Source organism: Ursus americanus, chromosome 14 (genome assembly GCF_024610735.1).
Source record: "Ursus americanus isolate L20-20 chromosome 14, mUrsAme1.1.p, whole genome shotgun sequence".
Lineage (NCBI taxonomy): Eukaryota > Metazoa > Chordata > Mammalia > Carnivora > Ursidae > Ursus > Ursus americanus.
Genome location: NC_142140.1, coordinates 39,252,596 through 39,271,932, shown reverse-complemented (window position 1 = coordinate 39,271,932; position 19,337 = coordinate 39,252,596). Strand labels below are relative to the sequence as shown.

Genomic DNA, 19,337 nt, shown 5'->3' with positions numbered 1-19,337 from the left:
AGAAAGAAAGAACGACTCCAAGTCTGTCTCAAAAGATAGGCAGCAGAGCCAAGAGAGGGAGAGAGGTTAGACCCAAACACACCCGAGAAGCAGCAGCTGGCTTCCAAGATAAGCCCCTACCCTGAGCCTGACCATGCAATTCCAACTGCGAAGTGCCAAGCAGGGCATGGTCAGAAGGGCCAGTTGTATATTCTTCTCACTCTGAATACATGAGAGGCGACAACGGGTAAGGGCGGCATCAGAGCAGACATAAGTAAGTCTGGGTAGCAACATGCAAAGATCTAACAAAGTAATGGGAAAATTTTTGTAAAATGGCATGGTTTTACAACTGTGTAAAGTAGGTGGGCCTGACACTTGGAGAAGCCACCGACTCTGAATGTGTGTGGGAACTCGTGTTCTCTTTTGCGAATGTCATTTCATGCCTAGCATACTTAGAAAGGAGGCTTACTGCCGGCATTTGGCACTTGGCTCTTGACTTGTCTTCCTCTTTCTGGAATCCGGACTTTCTCTTGTAACAGGGCCTTGGGATGGCCCTACTAAATATCCTGGAAGAGGGAAAAACACTGGGACAGGAGTTAGGCTTTAAACACCGGAAAGAGTGGATTCCAGACACTGCAGACAAAAGCAAAGGAAGTTCAGGCTTGGCTAAAACAAAGGCCAAGGGGTGGGGACTTAAGCTCACAGCCCTGTGACAATAAGGTTATTAGGGAAGATGTCCCCAAATGACACAGGACACACACAGAGTTCTGCTAACACCCAACACTTTATTACTGAGCAGGCTTGTAAGGGGGGGAGGGGGCGGTGCTGGGATGGACAAGAAGCGCCCAGCTCAGAGGATTTTCCTGGAAATCAGGCGTTCCTCCATGCAGATTTCGAGGAAACACCGTCATGGACGAAATCCCCAGAGGGCAGCGCTGTGACTGCCAAGCAGCAGGGATAGGAGGGTTGCCTAGGCACAGCTGGGCGCCTGGGACAGCAGGGCTTCGATGTCAGGCTCGATATCGATGGTTGGAAAGCGGCGGCTGTACCTGCGCACAGGCACGCCATCCGGGCCCACCAGGAACTTCTCAAAGTTCCAGGCGACGTCGTTGCGGCACACGGGAGACCAGATGATGAACTTTGGGTCGGTCATGAGCGCAGTGGCGTCGTCACTGGGGACAGGCAGAGCCTCCCGCAGGAAGGCGAAGAGAGGGTGCGCCTGCGCGCCGTTCACCTCGCACTTCTCAAAAAGCGTAAAGTTGGGCTCGAACCCGCCGCCGGGTCGGACGTACTTGAGGGAATTCAGGATCTCTTCGTTCTTACCGTTCTCCTGCGGGAGGGAAGAAGAGCTTGGAACCCGGGGCCGCAAGAGGGGAAACGATCGGACCGCAAACGAGAAGTTTCTCGATGAGTCACCGGGCTCTTGTCCTTCTTGTACAACCCCTAGGCAGACCTGAACCCCGCCCGGCAGGCGCCCCCTCCCCTCCGCCCCCGCCGCTCTGCCCCCAGCGCGCACCTGATGCCCAAACTGGTTGCACGGGAAACCGAGCACAACCAGGCCCCGGGGCCCGAGGCGCCGCTGCAGCTCGTTCATCTGGGTGTAGTCCCGGACCGTTGTGCCTCAGAGCGACGCCACATTCTCGATGAGCAGCACCTTGCCCCGCAGGGAACCCAGGCTCAGGGGCTCCCCGCCGGTCAGCGGGCGCGCAGAGAAGGCATACACCGAGCGCGGGGCCGCCGCCACTACAGCGGCGGCGGCGGCGGCGGCGGCGGCGAGCGGAGCGGCGCACATGACTGACTTTCCGACTACAATGCGGAGCTTCCGCGGGGGACAGCAAGGACTGTGGAGTCACGTGGCGCAGGGACATTCCCGGCAGCTCCTCCTCCCTCCCCGCCCCGCCCCGCCCCGCCCCGCCTCATCCGGCCTCCGCCCTCCCTCCAGCCGGGTGGGAGGGTGCGGTCTGGCCGGATGCGGGCACCGCCCATGCAGCGCGGAGCCGCAGGCAAGCCAGGTTCCATCTAGGCAGCGCAGCGCTGGTGGCGTTCCCGCGTTACCCGCCCAAGACTCGGGCCCAAGAGGGCTCCGATTCCTTCTCCAAGGTGTTTAGTTAAGGGATCGGGCAGGGCCCAAGGAGACTGGGCAGCAACAGCAGCGGGTGCTAAGCCATACTACTCCTCTTGCTGTCAGTGCCCTATTGTCGCCAGGTGCACAGAGCGAGTTGCGACTTGTGGTGGTGCAGTTGGCAGTGTTCTCTCTGCGATGAGGCGCTGTGGCTCTAGGAAGGTTAAGCTGGAGGAAAGTGGGCATTGCCATGGGTAGCCAGGGCTCTGGCTCCAAAATGCAGCTCTAACTCCTTTCCCTGCGTTCTGGGGCTGCAAGGCGCATCCTCTCATCCAGGCCTCTGGTCTCTCCTTTTCTATCTCCAGTGTGGCACTGTCCTTAGCTCTGGTTTTCCCAAGGAGCCACTGAGGCCCACCCCCTCCCTAGCTTCTGGAGTGGACCCAGCCGATTTCAGGCCATCCTCCATACCCAATCAACTTCACCTGAGGCTCAGGTTCCACTGAAAATGGACAGGAAGAGAAAAATGTCACACTCCTGAGATTCCCCCAGAGGAATGACTGCTTGGAGTACCCCGCATGTCTCCCCCGTACACTGAACTCCACACACTAGGCCACTGTGAACTTTAATGTGACACAAAATAATCATTTCCACCTTCTTAGGAGGAGCCAGGTTAGTGCCAAATCGGGGGGGGGGTCAGAATGGGGGGGGCAACCTGGTATTTCGCACTCTGAAGGAACCTTCCAACGAGAGCTAGGCTGGATGGATATATCCTCCCACTCCCAGCCCTGGAGAGAGCAACACAAACACCAGGATACAGGAAGTTTAGAAAACTGCCTTTATTCTATTAGTAGTTGGAAAAATTAACTGGTACAGAAAAAAAGTTTAGTCAGCTGGAGAGAAGAAAGTGAGTGCCACCCAAGAGAACTGGCGGCTGCTCTGGGGGGGAACCTGGATACAGTGAGGAAAAAGAGCACTGTGAACTAGAGCCAGACCCTGCAATCCAGGTGAGACAGGTTATGCCACCTTCTGAAGTGTCTAAGTGCCTCAGGCATGAAACCAAATTCCTATTTATTTAGCCCAGCTCTGGGGAGGGGTATGTGGGGTCGAAAAGAGGTGATATGGGCCATCTTTTATCAGAGAAACTGACAAAACGGGAATTTTAAAAATGAATTTTCCATCTGACTTTATTTTCAAATACACTTTCTTTTTTAAAAAACCAATACACTTTCTGCAGGGATGACAAATATCAGTATTAGGAAATCCAATTATACAAAAAATACTACATCTAGTCTGGGGTAGATATATTTATTTTTTGGTAACATACATTAAGTGGCACTAATTACACAGTAACTATAAGGTAACTAACATGAAACCACAGAACTGTAACACTCTGCCACAGCTGCATGGACTTGGGCCTTTCTGGATGGGCATTTTAAAAAAACTGGATGCCCATCACAGAGCTATGCCAATAAAATCTGTTAAGGAGTAAAGCTCTGAAGTAGGGACTCACCAGAGTACCTTGCAGCTGACAGATGACAGGCAGGACATGTTAGTTATAAAGTAGTTACAGCCTAATTCACAAAAGTTACCAACTGTTTCTCTTTCTAGAAAGAAGCAAGAAGTTAAGAAATTCCTTGAATTAGCGCCTGGTGTGTCAGGTGGGAGTGCAGAGGAGGGCTGTTAGAGCAGTGTCAGAAGGACCCCGGTGGTCAGGTGGGTTGGACATCATTAATAATCATGGTTGGCTTCTAAATACTGGTAGCAAGATGACTTCTGATTTGTAATCTTAGGTAAATTATAGATAAATGAAAAAGGCCAGTAATCATACACTAAGATTAATAAACAGCACTTCAAAATTAACCGCATGAGGGCTGTGCTTGCAGCAGGGTTTCACAAGACAAGGCACCCAGATTTTTTCTTCCCACGTCTGGCTTGCAGAGCAGCTCTCGTAGCCATTTCAAAAACCTCCCTCACTCCATCTTTGGTCTTTGCTGAACACTCCATGTACCCAAAAGCGCCAATCCTGTTTGCCATATCTCTGCCTTCTTCCGGTTTCACTGGCTCCTACCAAAGAGAAAAGAGCACTTTCAGTTAAGTGTCACATATATGAAGTAAGTGCAAAGTACTCAAATTCAGCTTAAGAGACTTCTTTTAAAAGCTGCCAAACCCAGATTTGAGTTCTGTCTTATGAACTCATATGCAGTGACCCTCCCTACCCTATATAAAATCCCTACCAAACAAGCTCTTCTCTGGGAAGTAGAGAGAAAGCAGGGAGAGGCCAGAGAAGCCCCGCAGGGTTAAGGAGGGAATCAAGGGCAAAATGATTCAAGCTGTCAATCCAGGGTAAGCACTTGGGTCTTCCTGTACTTAGCTTGACAGAGGACTGAATGCCTCTGGAAGGAAACAGATCCTGACCTTGACATTCAGAGAGAAACCTCAGTGGAGGAACCTGGGCTGAAAGACCTCAAGGCTCTTGTCCTGCACTGGGGAAGCCCTGCCATTGGGCCACCCGGCTTCTCAGAAGCTAAGATGCAACCTCCATCATCACTTTTATAAAGAATCAGGGCTCTCTGGACTCCTTGTCCTCAGGATTTCCTGATCCTTTAGTTGCCACCAATTTAATCTTTGCTCTCACATATACCAAGGTAATAACTGAACCGGGAAATCAAGAGCCTGATAAAAAGCTCCTGCATCTGGGGTACTGACTACTGCTGTTGATGGTCCCTTCTCAGGCAGGCAATCCTTGGAGGCAGAGCACCTCAAAGGAGAGGTTCCCATCTCATATGAGTAGGGAGTCTTAAGGACCCTCTGAGCAGGCCCCAGTGAATGAGGAACAGATGCAAAAAAGAGGTTTCTAGGACTCTCTGCTGGGCCCCCTGCATCCAACCTTGGGCCCTGGGTTTAAGAATGCTACAGGAAAACAGAGCCCTGCACCAGACCATACCTGCTTCATCTTGGCTAGCTCCCGCCTTGTGTGCTCATCATTCCGAAGGTCCTTCTTGTTCCCAACCAGGATGATGGGTACGTTGGGACAGAAGTGCTTGACTTCCGGGGTCCATTTTTCTGGGATGTTTTCTGAAAGAAAGAAAATTTGGAGATACATACAATTCTATCTTGAAGAATGTCCAAGAGCCCTACTTAAATTGCAAGGAAACTACTTAAAAAGTATGCTCGGTATTTAATGGAATCTCACTAGTTTCAAAACCACAGAAAAAGACAACCCCTCTTCCATTGAGCACAGAATCACCAGCTTTTCCTCAGTCCCCATTAAGGAGCTCAGCTCCTGTGGAAGTAGGGCCCAGTTAAAGTCTCTGGAGGAGCAAAGGGTCCACAGCGATGCAACCTGACTCAAGGAGGGAAGCTATCCATGGACCATTTCTGTCACTGCTGGCTGGTAATTCTGACCACATCTTACAGAAAGGGTCTCCATTCTAGGGCTGCAGCTGGCCCACGGTCCCCATGTTCTCTCTATACTTTGCTTATGGACCTTCAGCATGACCCCCATCTTGTAGGTTATTGGTATTTCAAATGGCTCAAGAATGACTTCTAAAAATGAGTGATAACCAGTTTCTTGCCAATGCTGTACTAATTTACAAAGGTTGGATGTACACCATGGTGTGTAAGTAGCCCAGGTTCAACCTCCCACAACCACGGCCTTGGGCATCCCAGTGTCAGACATGATTTCATAAAATTGGGATAATAGTATTACCTGCCTTACAGAGGGTTATTCTAAGTCAATGCATACAAAGTACTTAATAATGACAATCATTTAAATGGTCTGCTTGTAATTTGAGGCTATATTTTGGAAGTAAACTATTCAGGGACGTCTTGGGTGGCTCAGTAGGTTAAGCGTCTGCCTTCAACTTGGGTCATGATCTCAGGATCCTGGGATGGACTTCCATGCTGGGCTCTCTGTTCAGAGAGGTGCCTGCTTCTCTCTCTCCCTGCCACTCCGCTTGTTTATGCATACTCTAATTAATAAATAAAAAAATAAAACAAAACAAAATAAAATAAAATAGGTAAACGGTTCATTCTCTGACTTCAACACAAATTATCAAAAGGCAAGAGTTATTTAGAATATGGAAAGATGATGTTCTGTCTTCTGGCTGAAAGACCACATCAGATAAAGAAGCTGTATGAGTGAGGTCAGGAAACTTACAATTTAATGCTCTATTCTTCACCACAGAAGATGGACACTTGACCGTGTCCTTCTTCCTTTGCTACAGCAACAACAGAGTCAATTTGTATCATCAATGTCACAACTTAAAACTCAAAAGTTTTATTCTGAAACAAAGAGGTTCCCAAAGAAGTACAGTGTTCCAGTCCTCAGAATATAGAGTAACAAAGAGAAAAGGACCAATCCATCTACCAACCAAGCCAAACAGCCTCAGCCCGAACGTTGCTCTCACCTCTGCACCTGTGGTCACTTTTCAGTTCAGCTGTGACAGTGGTCACTTTAAAAGGTGAGACATCACTCCCTTGCTCAAATCTTTCAAGAGCTCCCATCTCACTCACGATGAAAGGAAAAGTCTACACCATTAACCACATGGCTTTGCAACCCTCACTCCCACCCCTTCTGCTACACTGGATTCCTTCCTTCCTCTTCCTACCGTGGTGACTTTGCATCTCCTGTTCCCCCTACCTGGAAGGTTCTTTTGTTAGGTATCTGTACTGGCTTTCCTCAGATCCTTTAGGTCTTTCCAGAAGTCACCTTTTCAGTATGGTTGCTGACTATTCTATGGTCATCCTCTAAAACAGAATACTACCACAGTTCATTCCATACCCACCTCTAAGAATGTTATTTGTAAAATTTCTTCTATCAGATTTACTGTTTAGATTTACTGTTGTTTTTGCTCTTCTGTCTCCCTTAATCTAGAAGTTTCTTCCATAAATAGGTCTTCAGTAATTATTTGCTGAATATATGAAATTATTACTCCAATAGTCCTCCTACCCCCTGGAATTCAGGACACACAAATTAAAATGAATTGCCCCTGTCTTGCCTTCTTTTTCCACGAATAACTTTAAAACTTTATTTTTTTCTCTTCTTCCCCCCTTTTTTTAAAAAAGTAGGCTCCATGCCCAACATGAGGCTTGAACTTACAGCCCTGAGCAAGAGTCTCATGCTTTACTGACTGAACCAGCCAGGCGGCCCTAAAACTTTATTTTTTAAATCAGTGACAGCAATCACATATAGTATCTCCCACCCCCAAAATAATCTGATCACATTGAGGAATATCACTTTGCATGAATTTACAGTGGGGTTGTATGAGGGCCTTTGGGAATTCCAGAAAGCTAGAAAGAAGGAATCCTTATCATCTAGATCAGGGGTCAGCAAATAAAATCTTGTCTGGAGTCTACTTTTAAAAAATACTTATAAAAATAAGTGGTGCCTGGGTGGCTCAGTCAATTAAGCATCTGCCTTCAGCTCAGGTCATGAACCCAGGGTGCTGGGATCGAAGGCTACAGACCTCCTCTGAGACCAGGAGACATGTAGAAAAGTAACTTTTTGCCCTGAAAGTGTTTTTGTCCCTAAAGGATTATACCTTGGATGAGGAGATACAGGGCGCACATTCCTCCTCATTCCCATGGGACTCAAAGTCCACGATGTGTGTGTGAAGGGAGGGTGTTGCATGGCTCTGTTTTTCCTCTGCCCCATCCTCTAGGGCCTTCCAACAGCCCCCCAAAGGAAGCCAGGTTCACCTGAGAAACTAAAACTAAAACAACTGCTTAAAATGATCAAAATGAACCAATGGCAGAGAGTACTTGCTCTGTCTGTCTCAGTCTTGGGAGACAGTGCACAGAGGGCTCAGTCTCAGCTTGATGCCTTGGGAAGCATAACCTTGATCAAGTGGTTCAAAATCTTAGAAGGCCCAAGTATTGTCATTAAAATGAGTACAACCACGATCGGCAAAAAAAGTTCACATAACCCTAACCTGCTAGCGCAAGCCCACATCACCAGCAGGCCCTCCAAGGTTTGTGTTAATGATGACAATGTTCTTGGCCCAACTGCTACCTTGTAAAGACAGAGCGCTACATCACCAAGAGAGACATTTTATCCTCTTAGGTATAAACTGAAAGTTAGTTTTGTTTCAGGCCTTGGAGCCTTGCTTTGCAGAGTGTGAGGTCAGTATTATTCAGTCTTTTTCTGAAAAAAGGTGGCTTCTGAGATATGTGACCAACTGAGCTAGTGAAATGGTTTAGTTCAAGTCTCTCTCTATTAGCTAAGATACTGTAGAAAAGGGCTAAGATAGGGGCGCCTGGGTGGCACAGCGGTTAAGCGTCTGCCTTCGGCTCAGGGCGTGATCCCAGCGTTGTGGGATCGAGCCCCACATCGGGCTCCTCCACTAGAAGCCTGCTTCTTCCTCTTCCACTCCCCCTGCTTGTGTTCCCTCTCTCACTGGCTGTCTCTATCTCTGTCAAATAAATAAATAAAATCTTTAAAAAAAAAAAAAAAAAAAGAAGAAAAGGGCTAAGATGGAGCTTTAAAAATACTACCAGGAGGGGTGCTGGGTGGCTCAGTGACTAAGCATCCAACTATTGATCTTAGGGGAGTCTGCTTCTCTCCATCTCTATGACCCTCCCCGCGCACTCACTCTCTCTTTCAGATAAATAAATAAACCTTTAAACAAACAAACACACTACCAAGAAGTAGCAAATCACCAGTCTAGATATCAGGAAGCAACAGGCTCAATGTGAGTACTGAAAAAAGGTGTGAGCACCCAAAAAAGGCATTCCCCAAACCTCAGTTGAAAAGATGGCTTTGTATTTGGAACCCACCTACTTTACAAGGTAGACACACAGGAGACCTAGGCTGAAAAGTGACCCAGGGCCCAGGTTTTATAGTTCCAAAGCTCTAGGACTCTGGTCACTGATGATTCCTTCTGTGAAGGTGATGTTTGCTTTTCAACCACTGGATGCACAGAAAGGACCTGAGAAGCCAAGGGTCACCAGGCTCACAGACAGTGACAAACATCAGGCTGCGGAGTTACTCACCTAAACTATCAGGGCTGTCAATGGAGAAACACATCAGTATAACATCAGTGTCCGGATAGGAGAGAGGCCTCAAGCGATCATAATCTTCCTGCCCAGCTGTATCCCACAAAGCCAACTCTACCTGTGATAGGAAAAATAAACACAAGAATGCAAGGTTAATCCTTCCCACTCTCAGAAGAAGTGGTACTCACCAGAGTACATTCAAATGGCAAACTGCCCAAAATAGTAAAACAAGCCTGAGGTAGGGGGTGTTTAAATTGTTTTAGGTTGAAATTTCCCAAAATACTAGAACTATATAAAGTACATAATTTAAAATATCAAGTCAAAAATAACTTTGTAGTTTGTAAGAAGCACAGTATTTAATTATAAACAAGATTCTACGTAGAAAAACAGATGAACAAGAAATATCAAACTGTAAACAACATTCTATCAGGTGTACAAAACAAGATAGGGAAACACCAGACCTGAGTAACTTTTCCCAATACAATCTAATTCAACTGTTTGATTACTTTGTCTCATCATTATGCCCCAATGTGCAAACAGGGAGACAAGACTGTATTTGAGGGGCGTCTGGGTGGCTAAGTCGGTTAAGCGTCTGCCTTCCGCTCAGGTTGTGATCTCAGGGTCCTGGGATCCAGCTCCATATTGGGCTCCCTACTCAGTGGGGAGTCTACTTCTCCCTCTCTATCTCCCTCTGTTCCTCCCCACACTCATGATCACTCTCTCTCAAATAAATAAATTCTTAAAAAGATTATATTTGAGTTGGTGGGTAAGAAAAGACACCATGCTGGATGTTAGGCAAGGTCTGAGTGGACAAGAAAGGTCTCTGGATCTCCCTTTTCCACTCAAAAAATGTCTGAATGAAAGCATCACTAAGAGAGCAGGGTAGCCCTTTCACCCCTGGGAACCTGCTCACCTTCCTGTAGTAGGAGGGCAAACTGATGCCTGGGCTCTGGACATAGGTCTCCTTCCATGTTGTCCAGCACCGCAGCCAGCCTTGTGATTTCTCACAACCAGAATGGGATTTTAATGCTTCTGCTCAGGGACACTTTGGGGCCAGAAGCTCTTTTTCTAGTACTTGGAATATCCTTTTTTCCCCAGAGACTTCACAACCCATATTTCAAAGTTTCTAAATATCATTCTTTCCTTAAAGTTGATGGCTAATTATCTCTTCCACCCTCCACCTCTGCCCTAGGATGCATCGCTCACATCCTCCACTAGGCCCACTGCACTTCTGTCATGCACATACACCACAGGTTTGGTATGTGTATTTCTAATACACTGATACCCAAGCCTCACAACAGAATGGACCTCAGAATGGTACAGCTCATTCACTCTCTGCCAGATCACACTACCTTGGCCCCTCCAGGCCTCATGTGTGCTCAGTTAGACACATCCAGCCCTGACTATCTCCTGAGAAATGCTTCAGGGTGTTGCCCCTGTCTCTTGTCAGAATGGGCTTTTCCATCTTTGGTAGGTCTGTTCCTGGGACCACAATCACCTAGAATCTTGGATGGTTTCCTAGGCTATTTCTGTATACTCTTAAATGAACATTCCTAGGCAGCACCCTCTCTCAACTTGGAGGCTACTGAGTTGCTATCAAGCACTTTTATTTCGGGGACCCCAGAATTCTGAATAGTTGGCTTATGTGTTTTCCATACACGGTGCCACAAACTGAAGCTAGGTAGCACTGGGACAGAAAGAGATTAATAGGTAAAGCAGGCAAATGAGAAGGGAGAAAGGACATGGAATTATGGGGGCCAATATATTAGGTGCTACCAGCATGAGACATGTGACTGAATGCCCAAAAGGACTGACTATATTGAAGAGCCCCTTGTTCTAGTTTTCTTTTCAGCTGACCCATCTGCAGTAAGAATTTCATGCCTCTTCAAAAGTTGTACAGGAGCTGGGTAAGACATTATTTTGCCAAAAAAGGGAACAAAAAATTTTAAAAATATATAAACTCTAATTCCAGGAGAGTTTTGCTCTAGTCTTGCCAGTGGACTTTCAGGACAGACACGAAGAGACACTGTCCTTGTTGCCAGTGACAGGTAATTGAAGCAATGGTGGCGGCCTATTTATGTTAAAGTAAAAAACCATTACAAAAAATTAACTATGAGGATGTTATTTAAATGTCACACTGCTGGTGGTGTAGATTAGTATACCCCTTTGAGACCCATAAAATGACCTTTTTGACCTAGTAACCTCATACTTCACTGAATGAAATATCATGAGAATGGGGGGGGGGGTCCATCCATACGAAGAGATTCATTTTAGCATTATCCATCTGGCAACAAACTAAATTTCAAACATAAAGCTGTAAAGAGGCTTCCCTATGTAAAATACATAGGGATGTGAGTAAAGTCTAGATGATAGCAGTCACAAATGAACCAAGCTGGGCTATGATTCAAACGTGTTTACTATTTTATTGTGTACTAAAGACACAAAAAGGCCTAATTCTCTACAGGCTCTATGAACATCTTTGCCTAAGATGCAAAATGAAACCAGTTGTTATGAAAAGTGTACTCACCTGCTTCCCATCAACTTCAATATCTGCCACATAGTTCTCAAACACTGTGGGTACATACACCTCTGGGAACTGGTCCTTGCTAAAGACGATGAGCAAACAAGTCTTGCCACAGGCTCCATCACCAACAATCACCAGTTTCTTCCGGATGGCAGCCATGCTGAAACATGAGACAAAGCTGTTATCTAGAACGCACAAGCAGCTATTAATAGCTTCAGGCTATGACACACACTTTTCTGACCATGGGGCACAAGCCTCTATTACCACACCCAAATACAAAATGCTAATACAACTTTCCCCTTGACACCAAAACTCCACAACTAATGATTATACCTTTTACGCTTTTTTTCTTTTTAAGATTTCATTTATTTATTTGAGAGAGAGAGAGAGAGTGGGTGAGTGGAGTGACGGGGGGTGGGGGGAGAATCTTAAGTAAACTCGGTGCTGAATGCAGAGCCTGACTTGGGGCTCTATCCCAGGACCATGAGATCACAACCTGAGCTGAAACCAAGAATCGGACCCTTAACTGACCGTGTCCAGGCACCCCAAACTAACGACTATAGTTAATGGTAAAAAGACCGAAAACTATTCCTCAAGATTAGGAACAAGACAAGAATGGCCACTCTTGCCACTTCTATCCAAATGATAATGGAGATTCTAGCCAGAGTAATTAAGCAAGAAAACAAAATAAGACAACCAGATTGAAAAGGAAGAAATAAAACTATCTTAATTTGCAGATGACAAGACTTTATATATGGAAAATCCTAAGGAATCCACTAAAAATTACTAGAACAAATTCAGTAAGGTTTCAGGATACAAGATGAACATACAAAAACCAATTGTATTTCTATAACCTAGCAATGAACAAAGTGAAAATGAAATTAAGAAGACAATTTCATTTACAATAGCTTCAAAAAGAACAGGGATAAATTTAACAAAAGTACAAAATATACTTTGAAAACTCCAAAACGTTGTTCAGAGAAAGATCAAAATGAATGAAAACACATTCATCTTTTTGGATTGGAATACTGTAAAATGGCAACATCCTCCAAATTATTCTACAGATTCAAGACAATCCCTAACAAAATACTAGCTGGCTTCTTGAATTGAGAGTCCAGAAATAAGCCTCCACATTTAGGGTCAAGTAAGGATGCCGAGACAATCTGATGAAGGAAAAACCATCTTTTCAATAATGGTACTCAGACAACTTAATAGAGCCACACAAAAGAATGAAGTTAGAAAGCTACACCTCACAGCATACACAAAAATTAACTCAAGACGGATTATAGGCCCAGGGGTGCCTGGGTGTCTCAGTCAGTTAAGCATATGCCTTTGGCTCAGGTCATGATCCCAGGGTCCTGAGATCAAGCCGTGCACCGGCTCCCTGCTCAGTGGAAAGCCTGCTTCTCCCTCTCCCTCTGCCCTACTCCTGCTCGCTCTATCTCAAATAAATAAAATCTCTTAAAAAAAAAAAAAAGATTATAGGCCCAAAGGTAAGAGCTAAAACCATAAAATATTTAACTCCCTATTCCCCTTTCCTCCCCACTCACTCCTGACAACCACCATTCTACCTTCTGTCTCTGAATTTTACTACTAGCTACTTCATGTGGATGGACGTGGAATCAAGCAGCATTCGCCCTTTTGGGATTGGCTTATTTCACACTGCATAACGTCTTCAAGGTTCATACATGTTGTAGCACGTGTCAGAATTTCCTTCCTTTTTAAAGTTGAATAACATTCCGTTGAATGTGTATACACTACGTTGTTTATCCATTGATCCACTGATAAATACTGGGCAGCTTCTACCTCTTGGCCACTGTGAATAATATATTTAAGAATATATTGGGGGGGTGTAGGTGGCACAGTTGGTTGGGTGTCCAACTCCTGGTTTCAGCTCAGGTCGTGGTCTCAGGGTCCTGGGGTCCTGAAATCAAGCTCTGTGTCAGGCTCCATGCTCAGCACAGAGTCTGCTTGAGACTCTCTCCCCCTCTCCCTCTGGCCCACCCCTCCATGTATGCTTGCCTGCTCTGATAAATAAGTTAAAAAAAAAAAAAAATATATATATATATATATATATATATATATATGTATATACTTATCACTAGCAACCAAAGAAAAAATAGGTAATTGGACTTTTCGTCAAAATTTTTAAAACTTTTTGTGCTTCAAGAGATACCATCAAGGAAATGAGAAGACCTGGGGCACCTGGCTGGCTCAGCATATGAGTTTTGATCTCAGAGTCCTGAGGTCAAGCCCCAGGTTGGGTGTGGAGCCTACGTTTAAAAAGAAAAAAAAAAAAAAGAAAAGAAAAAAGAAAATAAGAAGACAACCCACCGAATAGGAACAAATGTTAGCAAATATCATGTCTAATAAGGGATTTGTATGCAGAATACATAAAGAACCCTTAGAACTCAACAACAAAAAAGCAGCTTAGGCAGTTGATCTGACTCAGGGTCTCTCATGAGATTGCAATAAAGATGTTGATTTGGGGGGTGCCTCAGTGGCTCAGCTGGTTAAGCATCTGACTCTTGGTTTCAGCTTAGGTCCTGATCTCAGGGTAGTGAGATCTAGCCCCACATCAGGCTCTGCACTCAGTGCATAATCTGCTTGAGATTCTTTCCCCCTTCTTTCTCCTCCCCCACTGTTCCTCCCCCCCGTACTCATGCATTCTGTAAAAGATTAAAATCTAAAAAAAAAGAGAGGCGCAAAGGATCCTAATAGATATGACCCAGCAATTCCATTCCTAGACATACATCTGAAAAAAATGAAAACCTATGTCCACACAAATACTTATACACAAATGTTCATAGCAGCATTAAAATATTCATCACAGGGGTGCCTGGGTGGCACAGCGGTTAAGCGTCTGCCTTCGGCTCAGGGCGTGATCCTGGCGTTGTGGGATCGAGCCCCACATCAGGCTCCTCCGCTATGAGCCTGCTTCTTCCTCTCCCACTCCCCCTGCTTGTGTTCCCTCTCTCGCTGGCTGTCTCTATCTCTGTCGAATAAATAAATAAAATCTTTAAAAAAAAATATTCATCACAGTCAGGGAACCTGGATGGCTCTGTCATTATTAACTGTCCACTCTTGGTTTTGGCTGGGGTTGCGAGATTGAGCCCCACCTTGGGCTCAGCACTCAGCAAGGAGTCAGCTTGAAGATTCTCTCCCTCTCCCTCCTTGTGTACTCTCTAAATAAATAAAATCTTTTTTTTTTAAACAGATTTTATTTATTTGACAGAGAGAGAACAAGCAGGGGAAACGGCAGGCAGAGGGAGAGAGAGAAGCAGGCCCCCCATGGAGCAGGGAGCCCAACGTGGGGCTCGATCCCAGGACCCCAGGATCATGACCTGACCTGAAGGCAGACGCTTAACCAACTGAGCCACTCAGGCGCCCCCAAAAATCTTTTTTTCCTCCAAAAAGTGGAAACAAACCAAACATCCAACAACTAATGAACAGATAAAATGTGGTGTATATATCCATTCAACAGAATCATGTTCAGCAATAAAGAGAGGGAAAAGTGCTGATACATACTACAGTATGAATGAAACTTGAAAACATTACATACGTGAAAGAAGATAGCCACAAAGAACCACATATTAAGTGTCTCCATTTGAATAAAATTTCCAGGGTTAACCTCGCTGGCTCAGTCAGTAGAGCACGGGACTCATCTCAGGGTCATGAGTTCAAGCTCCACATTAAAATTTAAAAAAAAAAAAAAAAAAACAATCCGTGTGTGTGTATATGTATATGTATATGTATATGTGTGTATATATAAAATGTTCAGAATAGGAAAATACAGAGGCAGAAAGTAAGTTGGTGGTTGCCTAAGGGAGTTGGAGGAAGGAGGAAAGAAAATGATTACAAAGGGAATGATGACGAAATTGTCATGAGATGGATGCACAGCAACAGCTCTATGAGTATACTACATAGTGTGAATATGAGACACTGAATTGTACGCTCAAATGGGTAGACTGTAAGGTATGTGGGGTGTATTTCAATAAAGCTGTTACCAAAAAAAAAAACAAAAAAAAAAACAAAAAAAAAAAACAACACCAAACAAACCCTCCAGAATCCTTCCATTTGCCAGAGACTAACTAATAGTCAATCACCCCAATTTCCACCATTCCCTCTTAGAACAGCACTCCAGCTTTTAGCTGTGTACTCTGTTGCCTAAGTTAAAAGACTACATTTCTTAGCCTCCCTTACATTAGAGGTATAACTATGTTAGAAGTTCTAGCTCATGAAATGTAATCAGCAATGCCTGTGGGACTTCCAGGAAGCCTTCCTTAAAGTGAAGTCACATGCCTTTCCTCATTCCCTTCCTCCTTCCTGGTGCTTAAACCCGGAGCCAAGGCTCCTTTCTGAACAGCCATCCTGGAATGTGAGGATGTAGATGTGTGGATGAAGAACATAGGTGCCACATTCCGGAGTTGTAGAAATAAAAGGCAGAAAGAACCTGGATCCTAGATGCTCTTGGGAGCCACCATCTCAGCCCGACTGCCTACACTTCCACACTCCGTCATGTGAAAAATAAATAACTATCTTCTTTAAGAGGATATTTTTCAGGTCTTTGTTACCTGTAGTCAAACCAATGCTCAATAATACATGCTCACAAAACCAGACTATCTAAAGGGAATGCTTCCCAAACTGGAGCAGGTATGATAATTCACTGGGGATACATGAAAGAAACACGAGAAACACATTTTTAAGTCCAGAAAACCTAAGGAATTTAGCTTTAAAATTTTAATTGCATAAACTTGTAAGCAGAAGATCCCATAATGGGAAGGGCTCACAGTACTGCCATCATGAATTTGTGAGTTCTCAGTATGCTTAACATACAGCAATATGTGCCTAAATATATACATAGACTTTATGAAGTGTGAACCAAACCCAAAAGTGATCTAGTGATTTTTTAAAGATTTTTTATTTTTTGCACAAAAGCGTTTAGATCGAGGATAATACTAATAACAAAAGTACAATAATAAGCATAAACAGGAAATGTGCTCGATATTCTTCAAACAGCAGGAGCATGCAGGGGAGTCTGCCTGGCTCAGTCAGTAGTAGGCATGTGACTCTTGAACTCGGGGTAGTGAGTTTAAGCCCCACATTGGGCTTGGAGCCTACTTTAAAAAAAATAAACAATAGGAGCATGCAATCAAAACAGTATTATAGGGGCGCCTGGGTGGCTCAGTTGTAAAGCATCTGCCTTTGGCTCAGGTCATGATCCCAGTGTTGTGGGATCAAGCCCCGCATCCAGCTCCCTGCTCAGCGGGGAGCCTGCTTCTCCCTTTCCCACTCCCCCTGCTGTGTTCCCTCTCTCATTGCCTCTCTGTCAAATAAATAAATAAAATCTTTATAAAAAACAAAACAAAAACAGTATTGTATTGAGACCAGCCTTTAAACTACAGCCCAGTACTCTGGCCACCCCTTCAGCTCCCTTTTCCTTTTTTGCTTTGGATTCCTAAGGATATGGGACCTGTCTCAAGGTCCTGTAGTTTTTCACTTGTGTTTTTCTCTTCCAAATGGACTGCAAATCACGCAAGGGCAAAAAATATATCTTAAATTTCTTTGCAGCCTTATGCAGTTTGGTACTTTAGTGGGCATGTAGTAGGTATTATTAAATAAATACAAGAAAACCAAAAACCAAAAAACATTTTTTTAAATGAGAAAGGAGATAGATTACCTCATTTTCAGAATCCAGGGCACAGACACTAATGGATTTACCTCTTAAAATATCATTCCTCTAGGTTCCGTCTGACTGCTAACATCTTAATCATTTTCTGTTTTTTTCATGCTCTCAAATTCACTTCAAGATTTTATATACTTTACACATCTCTTCAGGCCTAACTTGTACTGGTTTGTGCCCAAAGTCAAACAACCAGGGCAAACAAAATTCAAGAAATCCCTGGTTTAAAGAAAGGCTGCCAGCTCTGAATACTTCCTTCTTAGAAGGCACTCAAGTCTCAAGAAATAATTTCTCTCAATCTAATGTGGTTAAAGATGCACGAAATGGAAATGTCAGGGAGCAATCAAAAAAGCTTTGGGAAATTTTCCTTGGGGAACATTCGGCCCAGGAAAAGTGTAAAACCAATCAGCCTCTACTGGTGAGAAAGACAGGAATTACAAGTGATTATGGGACAAAATGAAAATGAAAGCCTAGAATTACAAGCTGATTTCTGGGGGTCTGGCCACACAACCAGAGTTGTTGTCAAGAAGTGAAAAGTAAAAATATCAGGTCATTTCCTGAAATGACCCAGGAAAATGTTACTCTAGTCTTTCCTTTTAACTTTGCTATAAGTCCAGCATCTTTTTTAAGTACATGGCTTGCCACAGCTTAAGAAAGGAAATCACACTCAGCGCTACCAGATGTGTCATTTTCTAGGCTGAATGCAGCCTCAGAAACAATTCTTAAGAGCTTTGAGGAGAAGTTTATTTGTCCAGTATAAGTCAGATATGACATATTTAAGTCACCTGTAACAGTACGTAAATGACTGTAAATTTCCTTCCTCAGTTCAAAACCTTTATGTAAGTTACTGTGCCACCCTCATGGAAGTCAAAAGGAAAAAGAAAGGTCGAAAGGAGACTGATCTCCCATGGTGCTGAGAGGGCACAGAAAATACCTACTTCAATTTATGTTATCTGCCATCACAAGATCAGTCTTTCCCCCCAGTCTCAAAAAATTGTGTTCTGGATGTGGACCAGACTTTGGCAAATTACATTATGCAGTTACTGTTAACAAAGACCACCAATATTGTAATATATTTCCCACCAACATGCAAATAGAAATGGATGCCCAAGAAAAGCAATAGATACTTAACAGACACAAGAGCAGACAGCTAGCTCACTGACTCAGGAGCCCACACCATAGGCCTCCAGGGCAGCACTCCTCTACAGGGGGTACAGTATCTCAGCAAGCATTTCTTATGGGGTCTGGCATCAGAGGAGGCACTCAGTGAATAGCAGCTCCTACTACTACGGTCACGGTCTCTCCCTCCAGCTAGGCCTAACCTCACGTCCTCTAGCACCTTTCAATTCATACAGTATTGCCACATGCGGTATCCCACACCTCCTTTATCTCTTCCTTTCTAAGGGCTTCCTTCTCTCAGTCTACAACAAAGTGCAGAGTGCCCCTACTTTAAAATAATGAATCTTCCCACATTCATGCTTTCTTCTGGTTACTGTTCTCTCTCTGGCCTGCTTCAAAGAAAAGCTATACATTTCTGTTTCTTCATACCCACTGGCTTGCTTAAAATCCTTTCAACCTGCCTTCTGCCCAAACTACCAAAACCTTCTCAGAAATCACCAATGACTTCCCTTCACAAAATACAGTCCACATTCTCCTTGGTATTTTTTGTTGTGACTTACCTCCCTAACAAAATAATGCTGATGTACTGATCTCTGTTGTCTGTCTCATTAGCTATAGCCTCCACACCTAATCGCTCTCAGAAATGCTGGGTTTTTCCCTCATTCTCCTAATATTCTACCTATCTCCGGGGATTTCAATTCTTCAAAAAACACTTCATTCCCAAATCTCTCTCTCTGACCCAGTCCCTGTTCTAAAACTTCTGATACACCTCAATTCTATGCTCTACTTGCATCTCAAATTCAACATCTTCCAGACATCATCCCAACTTCTGTCCAATCTTCTTTTCCCAGTTACCTCAATTTTGGTGATGAAAACAAAATTATACTCCTAAATACTCAACTCACTGTAGAAACCCTGTGGTTTGGGGTGCCTGGGTGGCTCAGATAGTTAAGCATCCGACTCTTCATTTGGCT

At 44.4% G+C, this 19,337-nt stretch overlaps 2 protein-coding genes across 3 annotated transcripts in view; both read right to left on the bottom strand.

Moving 5' to 3' along the window:
* Nucleotides 1-744: 744 nt before the first annotated feature.
* GPX1 (glutathione peroxidase 1) lies at nt 745-1,835 on the bottom strand. Its single transcript, XM_045778795.2, has 2 exons — nt 1,496-1,835; nt 745-1,309 (listed from the first exon to the last, which is right to left on the bottom strand). Exons 1-2 carry the CDS (start codon nt 1,769-1,771, stop codon nt 950-952), a joined length of 636 nt encoding a protein of 211 aa, XP_045634751.1. The 5' UTR covers nt 1,772-1,835; the 3' UTR covers nt 745-949.
* A 1,027-nt stretch (nt 1,836-2,862) lies between these two features.
* The window catches only part of RHOA (ras homolog family member A), a 56,999-nt gene continuing 40,524 nt past the window's right edge, over nt 2,863-19,337 (bottom strand). For both annotated transcript variants that reach the window (XM_045778872.2, XM_087867049.1), the window contains 4 exons: nt 11,565-11,721; nt 9,035-9,155; nt 4,986-5,116; nt 2,863-4,105 (listed from right to left, as the gene is read on the bottom strand). In XM_045778872.2, the coding sequence (XP_045634828.1) occupies nt 3,932-4,105; nt 4,986-5,116; nt 9,035-9,155; nt 11,565-11,720 (582 nt within the window). In that variant the 5' untranslated portion in view covers nt 11,721 and the 3' untranslated portion in view covers nt 2,863-3,931. The remainder of the gene's footprint in view (nt 4,106-4,985; nt 5,117-9,034; nt 9,156-11,564; nt 11,722-19,337) is intronic.